Below are 27,422 nucleotides of genomic sequence, written 5' to 3' on the forward strand. Positions count from 1 at the left end.
ATTCCAAACAAACTGGCTTTATTTATTCTCATTTCCTTGAAGAAGAAAAAAAAAAGAAGTACAAAACAAATATCAATACACCAAATCAATTAGTCTCAAGACACAACGAGCATTAAAACGGTATGATACTGCATTTAAATATTAATCCAAGCAGTATTTGTATATATTCAGACATACGCACTGAATAAGTCAACAAACATCTATAAATCTCATTATTATTATTATTTTTTTCTAAACAGCTACATTATATCCCACAGAACACCAATGCATGCTGACTTGAGTAAGGCAGGACAGACAGGAGTTCAGAACAGCGGTGAGGACCGAAGGTCAAAGGTTGAAAACCTGGCGGCTAAACCTTTGGGTTGTGGGGGTGAAGTGTTTCATAGCGTAGCGTGACTTAGCGGAACACAGCATAACAAAGCTTGACATAACATGATGCAGCGTGACATCAGCAGTGACAGCAAGCAAGGACGAAGGTGAATGTGCTGGTAAGGTACTCTGGCGGTGGGAACTCCACCGTGTAATGACAGAGTACAAACAAAAGTTAGCATGCTAGTTCAGTGCTTCGTTTGTGTGTTTTCAAGCCCACATTGAGCCATCTTGAGGTAAATGCAAGGAAGAGAGTGCCATGTCAATGTTTAGTCCACTAATTAGGGTATTTTAGTAATTTCAAAGTGTCAAATGACAACTGACTGTGTGTCTTGCTACAGTCACAGCGCCAGCCTGTGGCAAAAGGGTGTTACTACACGTTGTTCATGTTGTTCTGCAGTGAGTTTACCTCCTCGGCATTGTCTTCTGTGGCGGCCTTGTCGTTTTCCAGTTTTGGCGTGAGCGAGTTCTGGTTGTTCGAAGACTCGTCCTCTTTAGGGGGACATTTGCATGGGTCTTCTTTGCAAGTGCAATCCTGTGGAGCAACACATACGCACAAGAGGACAATGAGGGGAAAAATGTGACAAAAGGTTGCACGCCTGAATTTTAAATATCTGCCATTAACATCTCAAATGTGTCTCCGGTGACCATTTCCAATGCAATCACACACATAAAGGTATCAGTGCATAACAGTCAGATGGACTATTTTTGATACCTGTGGTGCTTTTTGACAGACCTCTAATGACTAAATGGAATGAGGGAGAGTAAAGGATAAAATTGACATTTTTAGTTTTAGTCCAATTATGCGGTATGCCAGTCTGTGACTTAAATTGTATGTCCATTTCTATCTAAAATAAAATAATGCTTTAATAAATCAATTATGAAAAGTCAAAATAAGACAATTATGAGATGATTCAAAATTATGGTAAATCTGGTTCAATTTCAACTTGTTACCAAGTCATAATGACATAATATGTAATTTTGACAAAGTTGTTAAGTCATTTACGAGAAGAGTCATAATTGACCATCTCTGTTTTGGCTGTCATCATTTTGACTGGTCACAAGACTTTTGGCAAAATATCAGCTCTCATAATTGACTCTGAATATCAAATTCTAATTGTTTTGGTCAATAATGAAAGTCAAAATTATGCTAAATATCAAGACTGACATACCAAGTCAATTATGAGATACTAAGTCATAATTATGAGATCAAAAGTCAAAGTTGACATAGCATCTCAAGATTGTTAGTTTTGACTTTTGAAATCATAATTATGACTCGGTCAGTTATGAAAGATTTCATATTATGCCAAATGTCAAGACTGACATATCAAGTCAATTATGAGATACTAAGTCATAATTATGAGTTCAAAAGCCCAATCTAACATTCTCTCCTATGATTGCTTTAATATGGTTCAAATGGTAAGATTAAAGACCAAATGTCAATTAGATTCAATGTCAAGTACGTCATTTTTCAATCTCATAATGACTTTTCTTATGTGGCAGAATGAGCGATATGTAAAGATTGAGTGCATTTCCAAGATGCACTGAATGCAGTTTACACCTCAAACTGCTTGTTGTTTCGCCGGATGTTAATACCAGCTGTAAACAAGGCCCAAGAGCACCATAACATAAACAAAACTGTTCATGAGGTGAGCACATGGATCTGAATTCAGCTTCTGAGCATAAATTGATCCACAACCAGGAATTTCAAGGGGTATCAGTGCACTGTAAAAAATTTCGTTTTTGAAAAATTGTGGAAACTGACAAATAAATATTGACTCAATTAATTGCTTCCCAATAATTATCCCCAAACAAAATAATGCATTGAAGTAAATTTAGCTGAAGGTCTGAAGTTAAAATTAAAAATATATATTCACCAAACATATTAAAATGTGCTCAGCCAATCTACCAAGCAGAAGTGAAAAATCTGTTTTAGCCGAACAAGCTTTGCAGCAGAAAAGGCCAATACGCATGCGCATGAGAGAAACCGTTGGTGGAGTGAATTCAAATTCCTCTGAGCGGGAGAACGAGAAAGCTGAGACGATGCTGAGGGCGACAAAACATCATTTACAGACGGATTTTCTATCGTTAAAGTTATGGTGAGTACTGAGCTTTGTATTTATTAAGTCATGAGTCACGTACATTACATTGTATTTTGCCGAATAAGTGTGAATTCACGCCTTTACCTCTTGGGTAAGGTTAGGGTTGTGCGACATATAACGTTATTGTCTTTGATAATTTGATAAAAATCGGTTTTTACCATTTAGCAAGAGACATCAACAGACTTATTGCCAAGCATACTTGTTACATAAACTGTAGGCTATGTTTACTTATGAGATGCCATATTTTATTTACTAATGCTAGGCCTTACAACAAGTCACTTTTGAACAACTTGCTACCTGTGATATCCCTTTTTAACACCACAAAAGCAGTGATTGTACATGCCATGGGGCGGAAAGAAAAGAAGACTAGTCATGCTGCTGAAATCAGACATGTGCAAATACTCATTCTCAAGAGAGAGAAGATGAAAAATGTCAAATAAATTCTCCCCGGAGGCAGTAAGACAAGTAAACAACTCACAAGTAAACAAAGTCACCTAGGGATATTTTCATAGCTCTTTCGTCTAAGTTCTGTCACCAATCATCCCTCATCTCTGTCTTGCTCTATTTCTCCTCCCTGTTGCTCAGTGAAGCTGTCAAACTCTTTTAATCATAAAAGAGTGTCTTCCACTGTGAAATCACTGGGGGAATGGACCAGCGGAGTTGAATGAGGTGAAGAAATTCCATTTGTGAACGCAATACAACCCCCACACAACCAAAAGATCATCAGTAACTAAATACAGTTTTACTTTCACCTCAGAATAACTAAATGGCCTAAATCAAAGTGCTGAAGAACAGAATCTGACAAGTTCAAGGTTCACCAAGTACTGCAAGGTAACAGGTGAATATGACCGCTGTTTGGTCAACCTTTAAAGATCAAATGTAAGACGTTTAACAGAAGGAATAGGTTGGAGTCTGTTTATGAAACATTCATGGTAATCTACTCTGAAAGATGACCTCCAGATGGGAGCACAGAGAAAGAATATTTTCCCCAAAACAAATTTAAAAAGTTTCTGCCTTGTTTCCCCCATCAATAAATTCACGCATCCCTAAAGTTATGAATAGAATAGAGTATGTTACCCAGCATTTAGTCTCGCGTAGCCAGACCTTCAGACTGACGGCTGAAGGTCTGGATTTCATGGCAGCTTTCATTGGCCAAGGCCCGTCCATAAGGCCGTTTGAACGACATGTCAAACAACCAATCACAGTTCGTTTCGTTCAGCGTCACGTTTCGGGGCGTGGAAATGCCCCCACAACAACAGACTGGCGTGCAACAAGTCAGTCATAGAAATAACCAGCATTGGAAGTTAAATAAGAAGAGGGAGAACAAGCAGTAAGTCAGTAATTTGTTCGCGAACGTCGCAAATGTGTATAACAACAGTGGCGTCTGCATAGGTCTTTTAGCAAAACGCGAGCAAATCAGTCTGTGCTTTGTTTCCCGGCGGACCGAAAATAAACGCGACACTCGCGCCTCCAGGAAATCCGGTCAAATTCAACTAATCAGATGACGACTTCGACATTCCTGAAGTGTTTCCAGTTAAGTGTACCATATACATCTGACGTTTAGCCAACGTTCCGTGGGCGTGACGTCTGAGGCTGAGACTACCCAGCATTCAACACAAATTTCAACCAGGTCGCTGTGTTGTTAGTACTTTGAATGATGCAAGAAGATTACCAGCTGACATTAGCTAGCAGGATGTTAAGTTGCAAGAATCAAGTTCTCACACTAAAGTCACAATAGCAACTATGGTGAGGAAGCATCTGTTTTTAACCACTAAATCTATTATTGTCTATGCAGTTGAAGTAAAGGCTCAAGAAGCATGTTAACTATGATAGTGGACTTTTAAGGTGAGTAATAATGAAGCTACAGGATTAAAGCGCATTATTTGAATCAGCAGGGTATCAGTGCGCACTGGGAGGAGGCGAGTTTGAGTCCTCTTACCTCGCTGCAGGGATCCTCTTTGGGTTTATATTCCCACGTGTATCTGCTCATGGTTTTCTAAGGAGTGGGGTGGCGAGAGAGGATTACTCTACTGACACACTTCTGATAGTTTGTTATCATTCCCTCAATTAATCGACACCTCAGTCTCAGCAGATATTCTATTTTATTCATTGTACTCTGACAAGAAGACAAGTTAGGACTAAAATTGTTTGTCAAACATTGCATTGACTGCCCAACTACTCTAAACAAGTGCTAATGTGATCAGTGTGTTTGGAAACACATAAAATAATCCAGTTTTCACAATGGTTCATGCAGACTGTAGTGCTTTACATGACCTCAGGTGGCACATGCGAGTCAATGACAATAGTAAAGGGAAAGTTTACCCAAAAATTACCCCATGATTTACTCACCCTCAAGCCAAACCCTCAAAGTATATGACTTTCATTTTCTAGACAAATACAATCAGAGTTATATTAAAAAAATGTCTTGGCTCTTCCAAGCTTTATAAATGCCATTTATTTTTCTCCCAGAACAGATTAACATACATCTGGTATTCTTACCGCAATTTACGTCAGCCGCTGGAACGCCACTCTTCATGTATGTGTGTACAACACTTAGCAGAAACTAGAGATTACGGTTTGTAAAGTTTTAAATAAGTACATTTGCAATCAAAATTATTCATCCCCCTTCACCTCCAAGACATTTGGCTGCAGAGAACAAAATTTTGTGAAAACAATTCAACAAAGGCATCAGTACTCTATTAGAAAAAGTTTATTAATACACAAGAAATTCTGAGAATGTAAGCTGATGAATAACGAAAACAAATTGGGCTCTAAATGTTAATGTTCAAAATTATTCAACCCCCATAGTAAAATTAGGTTCAGAATCTATTATTCTTTAAAACTGCCAATAAATGCTGCTTGTAAAGCATTTTGAACTTCTGTCACCTCTATACTGTCTATACATTCTTGGCCCATTCCTCAGCTGAAAAAGATTTCAGATCACTGATAATCTTTGGTTTTCACTTTGCCACTGCTTTCTTCAAATTCAACCAAATATTTTCAATGAGAATTAAATCTGGAGACTGGACAGGCCAATCAAGAACATTCTATGACTGATCCCTGAACCAAGCATAAGTAGATTTTGGATGTTTACTTTGGGACGGCTGTCCTGCAGGAAAGTCCATTGATCAGTAGCTTCAGTCTTGGCACCAAAGGCATCAATTTCTTGCCAAAATGGCTTGATACTTCAAAGAATCCATGATATCCTTTACACTGTCATGATTTCCACTTCCTGCTACAGTAAAACAACCCCATAACAGGACTAATCCACCTCCAAGTTTGACGATGGAGATGGTGTTCTTCTGCTGATGACAGTTTTCCCTTTTTTGCACCAGACATACTACTGATCCACAGGTCCAAAAAGCCCATAAAACATTCTTCCAGAATTCCACAGGTTTATCCAAATTAATTTTAGTCCTTTCTTCTTGGCCAAGAGTGGTATTTGGCAAGATGCCTCAACATGAAGACCATACTCGTCTAGTGTTCTTTTTATACTCTGCATTAAAATGTTTTTCCTCATTTTGTCAGGTCATCTTGCAAATCTTTGGCTGTACAATGCAGGTTTTTTGCAGGTGCTTTTTTTTTTGTTCAACACCCTCAACGGTTTTCTGGTACAACACACGTTAAACTAAGGAATAAGGCTATTAAGCTGTGTCTCTACGAACTTTTAATGTCTAGGAAATCCTTATACTTTCTGAAGTAAATAAAATTATTTCTTCTCAAAAGCTAGAGAGATCTCTGTTGACTTTCCATATTTGCTACTAAACTTCACCACATGCAAGAGCTAATTGTATGCATGTGTAACACCCCAAGCTAGTTTTTTTTTTTTTTTAATAAAGTTTCTAAAGGCTTAATTTTGTTTTAAAACAATTTTGTTCCCTGCCATAAAAATAAGTGACTTAAAACAGAATGTTGAATAGGGGTTGAATAATTCTGACATTCTGGCAGTGTTATTAAAAAATCCTATAACTCAAAAATTACATTATATATTGACATCATCACTTTTGATATGCCAGTAAACTGTTGTAGATGCAATTTTTATAAAGTCCTAGATCTTTAGAAAAGCATGTATTTGTATAGTACTGCAGTTTCTGGGGGGTTGAATAATTTTGATTGCAAATGTATATATATATATATATATATATATATATATATATATATATATATATATATATATATTAGGGCCGGGACTTTAACGCGTTAATTTAGATTAATTAATTACACAAAAATAACGCGTAAAATTTTTTTAACGCATTTTAATTGCACTTAGTTTTGCACCGCGGAACGTTTCTTACTGGATGAGATTCCGCGGACCGATTATACTGGAGCACCAACTAGCGTTTAGACAAGCTGCGTCCGTCCTAAATAGTATTGTATGTCTTAAATCGTAGTATGTTTGAAAAATTATTCCAAAGATTCCCGGATGGTCTACTACTTAACGATCAATGCACACTCTTAACGGCTAATATTGCCCGCAACACACTGCGCCGTGAACGAGGATTCGATTAGAACTACAAACACGCATAAAAAGTGTTAAAAAACTACAAACATGGAGGATATACGCGACCAACGGACAGGTAGAGAAAGGGGTTTACGTGATAAATAATCAGTGTGTAACCTGATAAAAAAATATTCTTTAAATGTTATCCGCGTTATATTCCATGTGCAGCAACATTTATAATGATAGGTTTGGTCATTAACGTTTAAATGCATAATTAAGCAAACACAAGAGCAGAGTTCTCGGCATGAAAGACTCGTTAAAGAACGTGCCTCTTGCTACACTTAATGGCAATATTGCATTGGTCTGTTGGACTTGCATTGGTCTGTTGGACTTGATTGTTCGGTTGAACAAAAATAAACAATATTTTGTTGCTTAAGCTTATGTATTCAGTCATTATTCAATGGTATACTAAAAATCCATGTAAAAATCTTAATTCTCACTGTTCTCAGGTCAAATATTTATATGCGATTAAAATGCGATTAATTTCGATTAATTAATTACAAAGCCTCTAATTAATTAGATTAAATTTTTTATATATATATATATAATATATATATATTTGTATTTTTTTTTTTTTTTTACAAAAATGCATCGCTTCACTCCAGAAGGCCTTTATTAACCCCCTGGAGCCGTGTGCAGTACTTTTTATGATGGTTGGATGCACTTTATTTTGCTTCAAACTCTCAACCCCCGTTCACTGCCATTATAAAGCTTGAAAGAGCCAGGACCCTTTTTAATATAACTCTGATTGTATTTGTCTGAAAGAAGAAAGTCATATACACCTAGGATGGCTTGAGGGTGAGTAAATCATGGGGTAATTTTCATTTTTGGGTAAACTGTCCCTTAAGGAAAAGAGTGAGGGATGAAGAGGATGGCATTTCTATTTTTCATTGTCTTAATGATGAAGAAGACTGGAAGAAAGACAATAAGCATACCGCCTAAATAGAAAGAGAGAGTGAGTTATACCTCCAGTACTCATGCACAGGAAAACAGAGGGAAAGAGAGGAAAGGAAAAGTTACCTGACACACAATGTTATCATAGTAAGCCAAAGCACGGGCATAGGGGAGGTTAGTCGGGGTGTCACACAGTTTCCTTACATTTGCCTGAGAGCCCTCTGCGACGGTGGACAGTGAGAAGTTATCAACGTGCTGCTCCGACTTTGGACGGAACTTACTAAAAAGACAGAGAGAGACAGAGAGTAAATAAAATAAAACATCATTTGAATTTGTCTTAACAGTTTTCTTGTCCCTAATAATAATAATGTTATGAAGAAGAAACAGTTTCAATATCAATGGCATCAGTGCAACTACTAATTCCATCAAATAATGACAAAAACTGTCAATGTATGGATCATACTCACTGAATGCCAATGCTTTCTTTTCCATACATCATTTGATTATATTCCTACTGTTACAGACAAATATAAACGTGAAATCACACCACAGGATCCGTCAGAAAAGGATCATAGAACTAGAAAGTGGCTTGGACATTTTTACTGTATTTGATGAAGTGGGTTAAAAGCTGAAGTTGTTTCTGCTACAAGCAAACACACAGACACACAGATATTTCCTACAGCAGATGGTTCCAACAGGCAGATAAAACTCAAACTTAAACACACTTTCCAGTGTTGTCATCTTGTCTTCATCACTATGCTCCCTTCCCTTCATCTCCTCTCCTTTTCTCCCTTCTCTTCCACTCCTCTGCTTTCCATCTCACCCCTCTCTTGGATTGTATTTAAATGCCTTTGGCTGCACAGCATATAGGTCACTCTCATGTTGCACTGTCAGACTGGCCTACTTTCAGTGATATCTTTGTGTTCAAAACCCATGTTACCACTGTACATTTTATTGTACTCCAGCGTGCACATGCAACAGTTTATTCAGCTTGATCAACTGATATTTAAACCATTAAATCTCAAAGTACGAAGTGTGTTCACCTGTGCTTGCGAAGTTGTCTGTTCTCAGTCTTAAGCATGTGCATCCTCTTGGAGAAAAAGACTATAACCATGAAAAGGAGAAGCAACATGATGGCGGCTCCACCCACTGCTACACACATCACTTGGAAGTCTGAAATGACTGACTCGCACCTGGAGCCCTTGTTCCAGATATACTCCTGAACATTACACCTACCAAAAACAAGAGAGGTGTTAGAAAAGAGGCAGTTAAGCAACATTCTTATAGCTTCATAACATTATGGTTGAACCACTGATGTCACATGGACTATTGGACTGTTTTAACAACCTTTCTGGGCCTTGAACATGTCAGTTGCTTTGCTGTCTATGCAGGGTCAGAAAGCTTGACAGAATACTTATTTTTGGGTGAACTATCCCTTTAAGATGTTGTTTTACTATGTGCAATGTTCTCCTGACATTCAAACAAATTGGCCATTACAAACACATCTGTGCAAAGATAAAAGAAAGTGAGAAACACTAGTGTTGTACACTAAAATGTGTTGTGCGGCCTGTTGACCCATTTATCATTACTATGATTCGACTGCAAGGTTAGTCCTCGAGCTTACAGCTGCATGACTGGACAGATGGTCCTGTCAAGGACATGCACGTGCTCCTCTATTTGTGCCCGTCCCACAGAGAATAAAGCACCTGAGCTGTGCTCAGTTCACAGTTTCCAAAATAGATTTACAAATTTTCTTATTTATCAGTGTTGTCGTAGTGTCTGAGGTGCTCAATATCCTATTGAAGATGCCAAATCTATTATTTTGCCATTATGTTATGTACAGTTGAGGTCAAAAGTTTACATACACCTTGCAGAATCTGCAAAATGTTAATTATTTTACCAAAATAAGTCCCTTGTGAGTCCCTTGTTTGTCCTGAACAGTTAAACAACCTGGTGTTCTGCAGAGAAATCCTTTAGAACCCACAAATTCTTTGTTTGTTTTTTTAGCTTGAGGATGAGTAAATAATGACAGAATCAGTGTTGCCGAGTCTGTAGTTTTCCCTGTGTATTTGAACAATGACTGTATGATTTTGAGATCCATCTTTTCACATTGAGGACAAATGAGAGACTCAAATGCATCTATCACAGAAGGTTCAAACACTCACTGATGCTTCAGAAGGAAACACAATGCATTGAGAGCCTTGGGTGAAAACGTTTTGAATTTGAAAATCAGGGTAAATTTAACTTATTTTGTCTTCTGGGAAACATGTAAGCATCTTCTGTAGTAAATGAAAGAATATGATATTTTAAAAAAAACATTCTGTTCAAAAGTTTACACCCCTGGCTCTTCATGAATCATGTTTCCTTCTGAGGCATCAGTGAGCATTTGAACCTTCTGTAATAGTTGCATATGAGTCCCTCAGTGTGAAAAGATGGATCTCAAAATCATACAATCATTGTTGGAAAGAGTTCAAATACACAAAAATGCTGAAAAACCAAAGAATTTGTGGGTCCTACAAGATTTTCTTTAAGAACAGCAGGCAGTTTAAACTCTTCAGGACAAACAAGGGACTCATGAACAACTATCACAAAACAAACAAACAAAAAAAAAAAACAGCTGTGGATCATTCAGGTACTGTAACAACACACAACAGTATTAAGAATCAAGCATATGTAAACTTTTGAACAGGATTATTTTTATAAATTCAACTATTATTGTCTCTTGTGGACTACATGTAAACGTTTATTATGTGAAATATCTTATTCAGGTCAGTACTAAATAAATAACATGCATTTTGTATGATCCCTCTTATTTTAATAAAATAATTAACATTTTGCAGATTCTGCAAGGTGTATGTCAACTTTTGACCTCAACTGTATATTAGCCTATATGGTACATTGGTTGAGAAAAAAAATAATTTTAAATGAAACCAAATCAAATACTATTAAACTAACAGACATGCCTTAAATATACACTCTGCAGCCTATGGGTACATTTTGTAGTGAGTGAAAGGCCAATCAATAGTGCACATGCAGGAAATCATTACTCAGTGTGCATGTAGGCCATGTTTACTACTTAGTCTAAAAATCCATTTGAAACATAGTTTTTTGGACTATTTTACTAACAACCCATCCATTTAGTGTAAACCATTGGCTGCCATAGTTCACTTCACGTACCCTACAAATGGAAAACTGGACTTTTCTAATAACACTGACCCCATTAATGTAGACAGCACCCGGTCACGCCTTCTCTCAGCAATTTGCCAATTAACCCTGCAGCATGTGAAGCACACCAAAATCCAGTAGCCCAAATGTAAGTTATTTTTACATTATGAAATGGAGCTAAAAATAAAAATAAAATGTATAAAGTAAATCATTTAATATAATTCATTTTTTTTTTTTTTTTTACAATAAAATTGCGTATAATTGTGTGAATCTAATATATTTATTTTATTTTATTTTTCCCTTAGGTTGTTCTCATAATAAATTGGTATTTTATTTATCGGTTTTATTTTTCTATTGTACTTTATTATTTTTATTAAAATAAATAAATAAATAAATTAATTAATTAATTAATACAAATATTTGACTAGCAAAGATCATAAAGTCAAACTATTTTTTTCTGTGGGATAGTGAGAATTGTAAGGATGTGGATGTAAGGACGTAAGGCTGTGGCAGTGTCCAGTGTAGATTTAGTCATCTGTTCAAACACACAGCTTAACACATCACATCATCTAGCCTCGAGACTTCACTACACACAAATAAGATTCCCAAAACCCCACTATTATGGCCCAAAGCGCCAGCTTGAGGCAGGGTCTTTAGCTCTTAAACTGAAATACACACATTCGCAGATCTGGGCTTTGACCCAAATCCCTTGAGCAAATGTTTAATAAGGGTCTGCACTGGCCTCTGAGCAGAGTCGTGCCAGCGGTGGATGCTGGTTCAGTATAGAGTGATATACCACCAAGTCATGATGACAGGCTTGGAGTGTGGAACTGAAATTATAGCAACTGATTGCGAGACAAATGCTAAACATTCTTAACATGTATACAAGAATTCAACCCAAATCATCTCAAGAATGAGGTATATATATATATATATATATATATATATATATATATATATATATATATATATATATATGAGCATTAAAGCATTCTTCTAATCATTACGGTGTTAGAACTGGAACAAATTTCTTACAAGAAACCATATGTCAATCTCCATTCCTGAAATTATTAGTTAAGAATGTGAAAGTCACTTGCAGTTCTTTGGTTTTTTTTTATAGAAGTATTTGCATTTAATAATGGTTTATGTCTGGACAGATGGCCAGTATATAGCTCCATATTTCTTACTTTTTATATTCTAAAGTTGCTGTGTGATTATTTTCTGGTCTCATCACTCCTGTCCAGTTCTTGTAAATTCTAAATTTAACCTGATTTGCTACTATATGAAGCACAGTTGCCCAAAAAAAGGATATACAGCCACAGTTGTGCAATATAAAAGACACATTCATGGCAGAAACTGGTTTTTATTATAAAATACAAAAAGTTTTCTGTATGTAAAAAAAAAAAAAATTGTCATGGTTTTAGCATTGCATGGTGGATAGCGATTAAGAAAGTTAAATATCTAAAATTCCCTAATAGTAATAAGGTATGGCATTTTTAAAACCTTGTCACTATCAATTACCAAGCAATAGGCTTTTGAAGGCACCAGTAAAGTATTACTGAAGGACATTGAAAACCAAAAGAAAACTGGATTATTCTGGTCAACCAACCACACAACACATACCAGACCAAGCATATTTAAGGCAACAGCTAATGGTCATTGATATTTCTAGCAGATGGAGGGAAAATAATAAATGCACTGCTGGCATAGTTTTGTCACCAAACATTTCCTCAAACTACAGCAAAATGTTTTAATGTTCTTGCAGCAGCAACTATATATTATATCTTCAAAATCAAACCAGTCATAAATTATATCTTCTAAATCAAACCAAAATTTATTCAGACACCATCTACGTTTACACCTTACAAATGGTAATAAAATGACAAAAACTCTGTCAGAACAAATTCTTGATCAACTTTGATAGAAAGGTATGTAATGTAAAAAGGTATTAGCAATAAGAAAAAGAAAGAAAACACTTAAGCAAAACATGGTCAGGTCAAAGTTTCTGAATAATTTTTGGTCCCAAATTTTTACCAATTTTACTGGTAGTCCATCGTATGAAGAATTTTTGGGTATAATGAGTCACAGTTTACTTTATTTTGCCATCCTCACTTACATAAATGAACTATAGTGTCCTGCATCCACCAGTAAAAAATATCAAAAAACATATCTGGTGTTGGGTAATTTTTGGTTTGACTGTATATGGTAGAGTGTTGTTACATTAGCCATTCAAATAAGGGCCAAAAGGCTTTCCTATAAATCCTATGGCAACTGCCGCACAGTGTAAAAATGCTTGCGTGACCTGGTTAGCCCAGTCCCACATGTTTGCATGAGCTTGGCCCAGTTTCAAGATCATTGAGGGTAGGTCATTTACTACCGTTCCCAAGAGATGTCTTCAAATGAGACTCAATCCGTCTTCAATCCTAACGTTTGATTTTGGGACATTTTAGAGCCTAGCACTAAGCTTCACTTGAAAATGTAAATCATAATCCCACACCAGGAACAGATGAAGGATTGAGTTTCATTTTCAAACTCATTATGAACGTTTGATCAGATGCCACCGATGCAAGAAGAAACATCAGCGTGGCCTTTTCACAAATTCCTCACATACCACAATCTAACGACACCTTTTATAAACCAACCAAAACATTTTGACGAAAAGTGTAATCTTTTAAATGTTAAATATGAAATGTATGTACTATATTACTTGCTCTTCCATTAATTTGTGAATCTTTTGAGTGTTTTTAGTAGAGATGGTTATGCAGGCCAATTAGAGACAATCTCTCTCTATTTTGTCCATTAAATACACGAGACTAATTAAAACTGAACCCATGTTATAAAACCACCTAAGATCAGTTAAAGAGATAGTTCACACAAAAAATGTAAATAAAAATATAAATAAAAATTTACTCGCCCTTATGTTGTTCCAAATCCAGAAGAGAAGAAATTCTTGAATAAAGTATTTTGTCTTCTTTGCACAGAAAAAGTACACTTGTATCTTCATAACATCACAGTTGAACCACTGATGTCACATGGACTATTTTAACAATGTCCTTACTTGCCTTCTGGGCCTTGAACATAGTAGTTGCATTGCTGCAGGGTCAGAAAAGTCTTGGATTTCATCAAAATATCCTAATTTGTGTTCCAAAGATGAACAAAAGTCTTACAGGTTTGAAAAGACATGAGGGCAAGTAACTAAATGACAGAATTTTCATTTTTGGGTGGGTTATCCCTTTAAAACCATATTAGAAACTGGTTTACCAGAATACCGCATTGTAGTGGCAAGCCATTAAAATGTTTCAAAATGGTATGACAGACGTTTTTTCTGAAATCAACCGACTTGGCCAGTTTGATATGCACTCTGAAACACTGATTCGAAACAAAAGAATGTGAAAAATCTTGAAGCTTCATGAAGCAGCATTTCAATACCATTCATCATAGTTGTGTTCAACAAAACATTTGTTTGAATGGACTTAAATTAATTGCATGGAAAAGTTTTCTTCAATTTAAGTTTAAGGAAAATTTTGATTGCATTATGATTAATGGGATAGTTTGCCTAAAAATGGAAATGACACCTTGATTTACTCACCCTCAAACCATCCTAAGTGTATATAACTTTCTTCTTTCAGACGAATACAATCGGAGTTACAGTGGAGAAAATAAGTATTTGATCCCCTGCTGATTTTGAACGTTTGCCCACTGACAAAGAAATCAGTCTATAATTTTATTGGTAGGTTTATTTAAACAGTGAGTGACAGAATAACAACAACAACAACAACAACAAAAATCCAGAAAAAAATGCATTTTAAAAAAAAGTTATAAATTGATTTGCATTTTAATGAATGAAATGAGTATTTGACCCCTTTGCATGACTTAAAACTTGGTGGCAGAACCCTTTTTGGCAATCACAGAGGTCAGACATTTCTTGTAGTTGACCACCAGGTTTGCACACATCTCAGGAGGCATTTTGTCCCACACCTCTTTGCGGATCCCCTCCAAGTCATTAAGGTTTCGAGGCTGACGGTTGGCAACTCGCACCTTCAGCTCCCTCCACAGATTTTCTATGGGATTAAGGTCTGGAGACTGGCTAGGACACTCCAGGACCTTAATGTGCTTCTTCTTGAGCCACTCCTTTGTTGCCTTGGCCATGCGTTTTGGGTCATTGTCATGCTGGAATACCCATCCACGATCCATTTTCAATGCCCTGGCTAAGGGAAGGAGGTTCTCACCAAAGATTTGCTGGTACATGGCCCCGTCCATTGTCCCTTTGATGCGGTGCAGTTGTCCTGTCCCCTTAGTAGAAAAACACCCCCAAAGCATAATGTTTCCATCTCCATGTTTGACAGTGGGGATGGTGTTCTTGGGTCATAGGCAGCCTTTCTTCTCTTCCAAACACGGCGAGTTGAGTTGAGTTGATTGCAAAGAGCTCGATTTTGGTCTCATCGGACCACAACCCAGCACCCAGTTCTCCTCTGAATCATTCTGATGTTCGTTGCCAAACTTCAGACGGGCCTGTACATGTGCTTTCTTGAGCAGGGGGACCTTGCAGGCGCTGCAGGATTTCAGTCCTTCATGGCGTAGTGTGTTACCAATTGTTTTCTTGGCAACTATTGTCCCAGCTGCCTTGAGATCATTGACAAGATCCTTCTGCTTAGTTCTGGGCTGATTCCTCACCATTCTCATGATCAGTGAAACTCCACGAGGTGAGATCTTACATTGAGCCCCACACCGAAGGAGACTGACAGTTATTTTCTGTTTCTTCCATTTGCGAATAAATCGCACCAACTGTTGTCACCTTCTCACCAAGTTGCTTGGCGATGGTCTTGTAGCCTATTCCAGCCTTGTGTAGGTCTACAACCTTGTCCATGACATCCTTGGACAGCTCTTTGGTCTTGGCCATGGTGGAGAGTTTGGAATCTGTCTGATTTATTGATTGCTTCTGTGGACAGGTAACAAACTGAGATTAGGAGCACTCCCTTTAAGAGAGTGGTCTTAATCTCAGCTTGTTACCTGTATAAAAGACACCTGGGGAGCCAGAAATCATGCTGATTGATAAGGGATCCAATACTTATTTCACTCACTAAAATGCAAATCAATTTATAACTTTTTTGAAATTAGTTTTCCTGGATTTTTTTGTTGTTATTCTATCTCTCACTAAAAAAAAAATCTATAGACTGATAATTTCTTTGTCAGTGGGCAAACGTACAAAATCAGCACGGGATTGTATATTAAAAATGTCCTGTCTCTTTCAAGCTTGAACAGTAAATGGCTGGTTGAGATTTTGAAGCAAAATAAAGTGCATCCATTCATAAAAAGGCCTTCTGAAGTGAATCGATGCATTTCTGTAAGAAAAATATCAATTTTTGAAACTTTATTGTTGGAAGAGAAAATATATTTGCACTGCTCTTTTCTGAGACCTTCTTTGACCCCGTCATAGTTGCATAGCTTTGCAGACACATAAGTGGTTCAGAATGGATATAACTAGTTCTGTTTCTGATTTTCTTTAGTGCATTGCCACAGTAATTGTCATTTCATGTGCATTTCTTGCCTTCCTGTTTTTAATACACGTTTAAGAAGTGTCTCTGTTTATAACTAGAAAAGTCCTCGGGGCCCCACTGCTCTGCACATTTTATATGTCTCCCTCATTTAACGCACCTGATTCAGATCATCAGCAGAGTGTGTCAGATTCAGAAACATACAAAATGTGCAGAGCAGTGGGCCCCAAGGAATGGGTGTTGAGAAGGTCAGAAGGTTCAGAAGGCCTTTATAAACCCCCTGGAGCTATGTGCAGTACTTTTATGATGGATGGATGCACTTTACTTGACTTCAAAATCTCAACACCCATTCACTGTCATTATAAAGCTTGGAAGAGCCAGGACAATTTTTTAATAAAACTCTGATTGTATTCTGAAAGATTAAAAAAAACATCATATACACCTAGGATGGCTTGGGGGTGACTAAATCATGGGGTCATTTTCATTTTAGGACCAAGGACAATAAATAATAATTGTTCTAATTACAGAAAGTCCACACCATAACGATAACACAGAGTAATAATGTCATTAGAGTCATTTTCAGAACATTTTCTTCCAGATACTGATCAATATCCCAACTTATTACATGGCTCTTTGGAATGCTTGATTCTGATTGGTCAGTTGAGACATTTGCAGGTTCGTTCTTTTCAAATAATCACCGCTCCAAAGTAATAACGCATAGCCGGTACTACTTGTATGTTTAAAATCCCTCCGTGCCAACAAAGATTACCGTTTGGCGCCATCTTGTGACAAACACTGGAAAACCACAATTAACAATGGAAAATTTCGACATTAATCTATTTAAATTGTCTTACTAACGTACATAGTTTGAATGTTAGTCACGTGGTTCTATATCGCTCCGCGGAAGGATAAAAATGTTAATTTAAAACAAATATGCCAATAAAAGATGTCAAATTCATATTCATGTCCAGTTTTTTTTCCTTATGTGGCAAGTAGCCGTGTAATAAGCGGGATAATGTACAGATACAAGACCTGATCACACTGTCGGGGCTTATTTCTGCGATAACTACCAGCTGCCTGTACATTATCCCTTACATAACAATAACCCAACATTTAAAGCCGCAGATGACATAACTACAGTGCATGCTTATAGAAACAAAACAATGTTTTGCATGGACGCTTATGTACTTGTTATAATTATCATTCTTAGTGTGAAGGAGCCTTAACACATGTATGCATGCATCTTACCGGCAAAAAGCGCCAATACCGTCAACAACGTAACACTGTCCTCCATTGAAGCAGTAACTGGGAAAGATGTCGCAAGATGAGATACATGTGCCATTGAAACGCACAAATCCATAGAGACAACCAGAGTTGAGCACATCCAATGCTCCAGGTGGCGTTTCTCCAGAGCCACCATCAGCGGTAATAACTCTAGTGTTAGAAGGAACTGCGCTGGCTATGAGAGGAACATTTTCATCTTCCATGTCAGGTGGCGTTGGTTGGCTCTCCTCTAGGTAAACTTCAGTAGGCGAATAGTCAGGCGACAGATAATCATAAAAATCAGAAAGCGTCCAGGAGGTTGGATCTCCACCCTGGAGCTCCTGAACCCAAGCAGGAGGATCAAGAACATGCAGTTGATTAGAAGGATTGTAAAAATTCACGGTGAAAACTTCTTCTGGTTGGGAAGACGTGGACTCAGAAGGACGATCCGTGACTGGATCTAACAACGTCCCATCTGCTTGTAGCTTCTCGCTCTTCCAGCGTGGGGCGCTGTCCTCAGTTCTCTCCTCGTTAAAGTCCAGCTTGGACAGGCCACGTGCCCGGGGTTCAGCCAGCGTGGGCAGTTGGGCAGCCATGCCATCTATCTTCAGATCAGTGAGGCGTTCCCTTTCGGCTGAATCAACACTGATGTCCGTCACAGCACTGGTTGAGGTTTCTCCACCACTGCCTGAATCTTCTCCAGCTCGTGGTTTTCGGGAGTGAACATGGGCCCGGGCAACATGTGTGACCTCACCAGGAAGTGCAGGCTTAAGCCCCAGCCCATTCAGGTCTGAGGAATTAGTGCCAGTAGAATTGGAGATAAATGAACTGCCTGGAAAACAAACAATAATAATAAAAGTTAAAATCACAACCGCTTTTTTCCTATCTTTCTATCTATCTATCTGCAAACTCAGCAACTCCACAGTCATGCTGAGAGAGAACAAAAGACAAAATATATACTCTGTATCACACACACCCGGACAAATCTGCTTAATTATATACTACTGTGCGCAAGGCCCCAGATTTCTTTTCAAAGCGGCTTGTGGTAGCTGGATTAGCAGCTCTGATTTAATAATGTAACCCCCTGAGCCTGGGCTAGGATTGGGATTCAGATTAGGATTAAGAGCTGTATGTTGAGACTTGTATTGGGCAGTCTGGATGGGTAAGCTTTAATGCACAAAGATAAACAGACAATGGGGAATTCCACTTTAGCGCTGACAAGAAAAAAAAAAATATCTCACTGACCTAATTGATTGTCTTTTACTGATACTGTAAACTAATCTAATGCAATCCATCTCAAATATGAACAGATGAAAATATCCTTTTTTATTTTATTTCAATTCCTGATTGTCTAATAATATATGTGAAACTGAACCACAAAACTGGACCACACTGGTCTTAAGTAGCATGGATATATTTATAGCAATAGCCAAAAATAAATTGTATTGGTCAAAATCATCTCTTTTTCTTTATGCCAAAAATCATTAGGATATTAAGTAAAGATCATGTTCCATGTAGATATTTTGTACATTTCCTACTGTAAATGTATCAAAACCTAATTTTTCATTAGTAATATGCATTGCTAAGAACTTCATTTGGACAACTTTAAAGGCGATTTTCTCAATATTTAGATTTTTTTGCACCCTCAGATTCCAGATTTTCAGCCAAATATTGTCCTATCCTGACAAACACATCAATGGAAAGCTTATTTATTCAGCATTCAGATTATGTAAAAATCTCGAATTAAAAAAAATTGACCCTTATGACTGGTTTTGTGGTCCAGGGCCACATATTATGAAATAATATAAACTGTTCAAATCTTTGGGTCAGTATTCAATAAGACTTTTTAAAATATTATTGAAAGAAGTCTCTAAAAGAAGGCTGCATTTATTTGATCAAAAATACAGCAAAATTGTAAAGATTAATATTAAAACTCCAGTCTTCAGTGTCACACGAGCCTTACGTAATCAAACTAATACTGTGTGTATTTGATGCTCAAGATACATACATGCATATATTTTTCCTCTTTAATAAAAGTTCAAAAGAACTGTGTTTATTTATTTAAAAGAGAAAACTTATATACTAATATTATAAAATTACATTACAGACACTAGTTGATTTAATGCTCATTGAAAAACAAAAGTTGTTGTTATATTTTTTTTAATTACTGACCCCAAACTTCGGAATTTTTTAACTTCTAGTACATTCAAAACAGTACAAAAATATATAAATGCTTCCTTGTCGAAAAAAAGAGCATTTAAAAAAAAAAAAACTCATATTATTTATATTTATATACACTGTCATTCAAAAGTTTGGGATCAGTAGGATTTTAAATGTTTTTAAAAAGAAGTCTTTTCTGCTTATCAAGGTTGCGTAAATATATTTCGAATAAATGCTGTCCTTTTTAACTTTTTATTCAAAGAATCCTAAAAAAATATATATATTAAAGCAGCATATTAAAGTTTCCAACATTGGTATTAATTAGCAAATTAGAATGATTTTTGAAGGATCATGTGACACTGAAGACTGGAGTAATGGCTGACGAAAATTCAGCTTTGGATCACAGAAATCAGTTATATTTTAAAGTTTATTAAAATATATATATACAAAACAATACGTTCTTGTCTTAGGACAACTTTGATTAAGTTTTTTGATCCACTTCAAATGTTAACGTGTATATAAAACACAAAGCATTTGTGCACAATTGGTAAATAAAGCCTATTTCGATTCTGCTTGATCATTTGAATTAAAACGGTCACAAAAAGCAGGAACATTTACAGTTAAATTTTACTGATTGTCTTTTAGCAATCTACTTCAAGTATTTGACTGACAGTGTGAAATTCCGTTTCCATGGCTATTCTTGGTTTAATTCCTCTTCATTGTAAATTAAATCCAAGTCACACATCAACTTCTAACAGACACTCACTCACACACACAGTTGCCAAGAAGCAATGTAAAGGGGCTGCCATTTTGGAACATCTCAAAAGCCATGTAAAACAGAGACCCTTCTGTCCTCCCCACTTGATTCACTTCCTCTCTTTCTCCCATTCATTTATTCACACAATCCCCCCTGAGAGGGTAACAGAGATGGCAGTGTGTGCATAAATTATTTCTCACGTACCTCACGTGATGTTCAAGTATTCTAAATCTAGATTCCCACCGCTACAAAGTTTAATATTAATGCAATAGTTGGCTCCTTTTACTTCTACTTAAAATATTTAAAAGCTAAATGATAGAGTGACTGGACTGAGAATAAAACAGTCACCCCTCAAAGGCAGAGCAGGAGAGAGGTTACAGGAGGAAAACAGTTGTTTTGATTTGCATAACTCCTTGCGAAGGGGTCAGCTGACAGAAAAGAGAGGTTGGGGGAAAGAGAGCCATTGAAAGAAAAATAACACAAAACACATGCTATAATGGAGTGAAGATGAGAAAATGTGACAGTGAGAGTGTGTTTCTCTTTCCGCCCATTTGCAGACCTGTGCCAAAGCCTTTGAGAAGGATTTCTGTTGCCTATTTAGTACGCATGTTAAGTCTGCGAGAGAGAGGGGGATAGTGAGAAAAAAAAAAAAAAAAAAAGAGGGGCAAGACGATCGAGAGTGAGAAAGAAATAGGGAAGAGAACTATTTTCTCATGACCTCACCAGTGAGACATTTAAATTTTGTAAGTGTGTGAAAGTATGCCGTCTTCATTCTCACTGTCCTCTATTTACAATCAATATCACTTCAAATCTGAATACTAATAAATTATGATCAAACACGACTTTAGCACTGTAAAGCAACACTGTATTGTTGAGTATCTTCATGTTCTTTCCTCACCTTCATTTAAAAAAAAAAAAACAGCACACATTCTTCCTTTGTCTCTAGCTGACATTTTTTGCTTATGTAACGCTCAAATGTCAACATCTTCCTCTCTTCTCTCATCCCTCCCACTATCTTTCTCTCCCTCGATCTCTAATGACCCAAACAGACCCGTAATCTGAGGGAGTATTTGAGGTAACAATGTCAAGATGCTTCATGAAAAAGTCAGCTTACAAGGAAAATGCATTAACAATAGAATTACAATGACAGAAACGGTTTCAAATCTGGAAATTTTAATAGGGAACAAAAGAAAATATTTCAAACATTTCAACGTTTTGTCCATAAAATGAAAGTTGAAGCCCAAAACTGTCAGAAACAACACTTTACATCAGTGCCTTTCTTTGAGTGCACGCAAGACAATAAAATATATTCTTTTGTTTAATTTACATCTTAATTTTTAATGTCTTAAAGGGAGAGTTCACCCAAAAATGAAAATTACCCTTAAGCCATCCTAGGTGTATATGACTTTCTACTTTTTAGACAAATACAATCAGAGTTATATAAAAAAATGTCCTGGCTCTTCCAGGCTTTATAATGGCAGTGAATGGGTCCAATAAAGTGCATCCATCCATCGTAAAAAGTACTCAGCACAGCTCTGAGGGTTAATAAGCAAGGCCTTCTGAAGCAAATCAATGCATTTGTGCAAGAAAAACATCCATATTTACTTTGTAAACCGTAATCTCTAGCTTCCACTAACTGTCGTAAAGCTTGAAAGAGACACATTAAAACATTGCATTAAGAAACTTTAAGATTTTTTATTTCTAAGATATAGGGTGAATTGAACTTGTTTCGCCTCCTGGAAAACATGTAACCATCTTTTGCAGCCTCTGAAAGGCAGTACTAAATGAAAAAAATTTGATGCTTAGGCAAAATAAGAAAAAATGCACACATCTCCATTCGGTTCAAAAGTTTTCACTCTTAATGCATCCTTTTTCCTTAAGCATCAGTGAGCGTTTGAACCTTATGCAATAGTTGCATATGAGTCCCTCAGTTGACCTCAGTGATCAGGACAAACAAGGGACTCATGAACAATCACTAAACCAAAAAAAAAAAAAAAAACAGCTTAAGAATCAAGCGGATGTAAACTTTTGAACGGGGTCATTTTTATAAATTCAACTATGATTTTCTCTTGTGGACTATATGTAAAAATCTTTTATGTGAAATGTATTTATGAATTAAATGTAAATGCATTTTGTATGATCCCTCTTATTTTAGTAAAATAATTAACATATTGCAGATTCTGAAAGGGGGATGTAAACTTTTGACCATAACTTTAAACCTAGGATGGCTTGGGTAATTTTCAATTTTGGATAAACTATCCCTTTAAATCAATTTTCAATCACTTAGTCTGCTTAAACTCCCTTTCTTACAACTGCCAGCTTGCATTTAGAAATGCCTCCATCTAATCAATAACAATGGATAAAATTGATAATCCATTTTTGGAAAACACTACAGAAGAAATCTGCCACTATTTTCCATTTCATTGCACAGAGGGCAGAGACTGTGTGTAACTTTCTGAATGACGGGCGTTCCCATTTCTGTGGGCACAGATGCCATGTACGCCTGCCAATTTCTTTTACTATGAAGTCAATGCTCTTTATGTAGGGGACAACTTAACTTTACTTCACCCCACCTTGATTTAAAATCTGATGACTTGGTATCCTAAAGGCAAGTGTCATTCTAAACTATGCTGGATAAAAATCCACAGTGGCGCTCATGTTTTTAGTTATAAATAGTTCTGTGATGCTGCTTGGCAGGGGAGCTGGCATGGATGTCCTTGGCATCAGGGATGGGGTGTAGGTTCACAGCAGTATCAGTGCAAAGCTGAACAGACATATAGAGATGCCAGACCTGTCGGATTAATAGCCAACTCCATGTCCCACCCCAACCTGTGCTACTGTTGTACAGTATGACCCATTAACAGTTATGCCACCCAAATTAAATATTCAGGGCAAAAAATGCACCCAATGTGTTGACTTGAGATAATGTACCAGATGAATTAAATGTTAGTTTGACCACATGCATGAGCCAGTAATGAGCATTTGAGCAGATTACAGAAAATCAGTTTAAAAATAAACTGTAATCTCCATTTAAGAGAGAAAGCCAATTGTTTGCGTCGCCATTCATAAACATTATGGCTTTAAGATTTATTAAAGAGTTTATTGTAGCATTTCTTTACTAATGATATTCAAAGAAAACAAAACTTATTTTAAAAGGTATGAACCAAGTCTCATTTTGCCAAAATAAGAGGGATCATACAAAATGCATGTTTTTTTTTTTTTTTATGTAGTACTGACCCGAATAAGATATTTCACATAAAAGACACTTATATAAAGTCCACAAGACAACATAATAGTTGAATTTATAAAAATGACCCCATTCAAACACAGTATTAAGAATCAAGTGTACGTAAACTTTTGAACGGGGCAATTTTTATAAATTCAACTATTATTTTCTCTTGTGGACTATATGTAAACATCTTTTATGTGAAATCTTATTCAGGTCAGTACTAAATTTAAAAATAACATGCATTTTGTATGATCCCATTTATTTTGGTAAAATAATTAACATTTTGAAGATTCTGCAAGGTGCATGTAAACTTTTGACTTCACTGTATTTTCAATTTCACAAAGAAATGTGCAACATTTTGTTTGAGAAATAATCTAGAAATCAGATTTTTGTCTTAATCTGGATAATGATCAAGTTTCGCATGGTTTACAATCAGAATGTCCAAATTCCAATTAATGCAAGAATATTTTAGTGCACATAAACACGGTCAATGTGTGTGCACGCCATCAAATGTTTAAACGAAGCTAGTCTCCTTGTGTGCCTAGAAACGTCATTGAGTTTAACAAGTACAAAACTGGATCAGCAGCGACATGATTCATTCAACTGTAATGTTTTACTGCACAGACGCTGAAGATCAGCAAGTGTCCAACAGGTTGTGTAGTTCCATAAGTTTCCAACAGTGTAGGCAGCTCTAGTGTCAGCGTCTGGCAGGATAAATACCGTTGGCCCTCACTGGGAGCTCCATACGGGCAGGCTAGGCGGCCGCTAACACTAGCTCGTTGACGCTAATGCTCATTGACAGTCTCTGCTGTTATGAGACCGCAGTGGCAGATGGCTCTCTTGTGCCGTGCATGGAAAGGATCGAAGCAAGTTTAGCGAGAAAGTGCCCTAAAGAAATGATCTGAGGTGGTTTTAGACATTTTAAAATAAACATCAAGACACGGTTGAAAGACTAAATCTGTGCAGATTTTTGTGAATGCATCCTGCCTGTCGCTTTTTATTTCTCTCTCGCTCTCCTAAGGTTGAGGAAGTGAGTGCCAGGTCTTGGCAAAAACAACAAAGAAGAGTAACAGCCTTTTGTCACAGCATGCCCACTAATTTCAACTAGACGCTAGCAGTGCATGTTCAATTATAGTGTAGTTTAGCATAACAACAAAAGAAACACAGAATATAAACAGAAGTAGGTATAACAGCAACTGCCAACAATACACAACACATTTCAGCTTAATGAATAACTAAAAAGTGGTTTTACTAAACTCTCCAAGTTGACTTTAATATAAAATGTGACATTTCCAAACAAATAATTACATTCAGTGTGGATATTAAGGGCATATTATATATGTTATTCAAATTAATCAGTGCAATATCATACTTATCGGCCACCAATATCAACATAAGCCATCAAAAAATTCATTACTTTAAAGCCCACCTTCTGCAGGATACAGCTAATCAATCCTGTCAATCATCATTTACCAGGAAGTGTGTTAATCAAAAATTCCTGCACCATGTACATGTTCCCACCCCTACAAACATACAAACTCAGTCACCATTCACTTCTAACAAAGAATTCAATTAGAGTGAACAGATCCACACAGCCGAACAGAGCTCTATCTGCAGTAGCTACGAAAGCAAACTAAAAACAAGAACACTGGATTTGTTAAATGACTTCATTATAAAAAGCAAAACTAAAGGTTTGAATTGCTTTTATAAGGCCGGTATGAGTGCTTAGGACATTAGCAGGCTCTGCTGCTAAAACGGACCTGTGTTGATGAAAGATGCATGTCACTGAAGAGTCAGTGATGCAATAATACATAGACTTTGGGAAGTCGGCCAAGAGGGCAGAGGTTCAGCTAAGTGCAACCGCTTAAAGCTCCTTATGCAAATGATAATTTCCTGCTTTACACAGTCACTAGTTAGGCCAAGGCAACAGTAGTGATGCAAGTCAGTTTGGTACTCCAGTCTTTAGGCGCTGTTGCTCAGCAAAATTTTTATAAAAAAAATAAAAATAATAATAAATACAGAACAAAACTGTCAGTGAATAAACCATCACCCCCTTATTCTAGGGGTGGGCAATATACCGGATAGACACTATTAACCAACAGAAAATTGTCAACTGTAGAGATTTTGGACTATCGAGGTTACATGCTCACATGACTTTGCTAGGCTGTGTGGTCACAAAAACATTGCAGGTAAAAAACAAGTGATTTTAAACGATTCAAACACAATCAGCAGCAAAAGAGAACTCGTTTCGTTATATGCGCCTGCTGTCTGAGAGACTATACATTTTATGGCAAGCCAACAGGCTCAGAATTACGTTATAGATAAATCTCATTTACAACACCATTTCACGGTGATTAAAACAGTATTAGCATGATAAAACGCAATATTCCATGTGCATCTTGTCAGTAAAGCTGGTTTAAATCAGTAGTAAATCTCCATCACGTGCGTGCTTCAAATGGAGCAGAATTTACTACACAGCCGTACGTTTTTAAATGTATTTTCACGTGCTTTCAAATGAAGCAGCATTTACTACACAGAGCCGTAGTTCACTGACAAGCTACGCATAACCATGCAGATGATATAATACATTTATATTATCAATTATTGTCTAATAAAGTTGTTTGCGTAGCTTCTCAGTGAACTACGGCTCTGTGTAGCAAATGCTGCTTCATTTGAAAGCACGTGAAAATACATTTAATAACATGTTTTTACTCCAAACTCAGCATTTGAAATTAATCCTTCTGTGAGGTGATGTGGCTTCTCACACAGAATAAGGCACGCAACATATTTCATAGCATTCTAAGTAGTGGAAAGCTGTGTCGATTAGCATTGCATTATTATATACTTTATTAAAAGGAAAATTATAAGAAGAAGAACTTAGACAAACCATACATTGTCGTAGTCGCGTGTTTATTAGTCACATTGAATCATTGAAAGCTGTATTATTCTGTTTACTCAGCTACCACTATTGAAATTTCCTGGGTTTCTTCTGCGGGACGTATTTGGAGTTTCCGTGCGAGCGCACTCTCTGTCCTTCGGGTGGCGATTTAATACTGATCACAGAACTGTGCTTCACTGACAAGATGCACGCATTAATATCGCAGCTTTTCCTAATATCGATTGTGACATTATTGCAATTTATCGTGCAGCCCTAACGTCAAATATGTCACCCTAATAAACACCGTAAAAACGTGTGTAAATCGTAAATAACGCTGAAATTGTATGGAATTTAGCGTTTTGTATGTAAACACAATATATCTATAGCGTAATTCTGAGCCTGTTGGTTTGCCATACTGTTTCTGAGAGCTGTCAGAGATGCGTGCGCATGTAAAGATAGTGCTCATAGAGCACGTGACTATTGAATGGACTTATTTTTGCCATTTTATAGGCCTTGAACAGTTAAATACACAAACTCACACGTCAAAATGCCCATCTTTGCAAGTATCCTTGGTAAACAGTATTAAGCGAAAGCAAACAGCTCAGAAAG

The 27,422-nt window shown here is 36.8% G+C and overlaps 1 protein-coding gene across 3 annotated transcripts in view; it reads right to left on the reverse strand.

The window, feature by feature from the left end:
* Positions 1 to 27,422, reverse strand: part of cspg5b (chondroitin sulfate proteoglycan 5b) — a 33,664-nt gene that overhangs the window by 4,317 nt on the left and 1,925 nt on the right. Inside the window, exons 2-6 of one of the 3 annotated variants that reach the window (XM_073821738.1) lie at positions 17,775 to 18,621; positions 8,910 to 9,098; positions 8,071 to 8,146; positions 4,411 to 4,467; positions 779 to 904 (exon numbers count right to left, since the gene is read on the reverse strand). In XM_073821738.1, the coding sequence (XP_073677839.1) occupies positions 779 to 904; positions 4,411 to 4,467; positions 8,071 to 8,146; positions 8,910 to 9,098; positions 17,775 to 18,621 (1,295 nt within the window). Of the gene's footprint in view, positions 1 to 778; positions 905 to 4,410; positions 4,468 to 7,992; positions 8,147 to 8,909; positions 9,099 to 17,774; positions 18,622 to 27,422 lie in introns of all 3 variants that reach the window. The other 2 variants (XM_073821739.1, XM_073821737.1) reach the window with 2 other exon arrangements.

This window comes from Garra rufa, chromosome 17 (assembly GCF_049309525.1).
Source record: "Garra rufa chromosome 17, GarRuf1.0, whole genome shotgun sequence".
NCBI classification, from domain to species: Eukaryota; Metazoa; Chordata; class Actinopteri; order Cypriniformes; family Cyprinidae; genus Garra; species Garra rufa.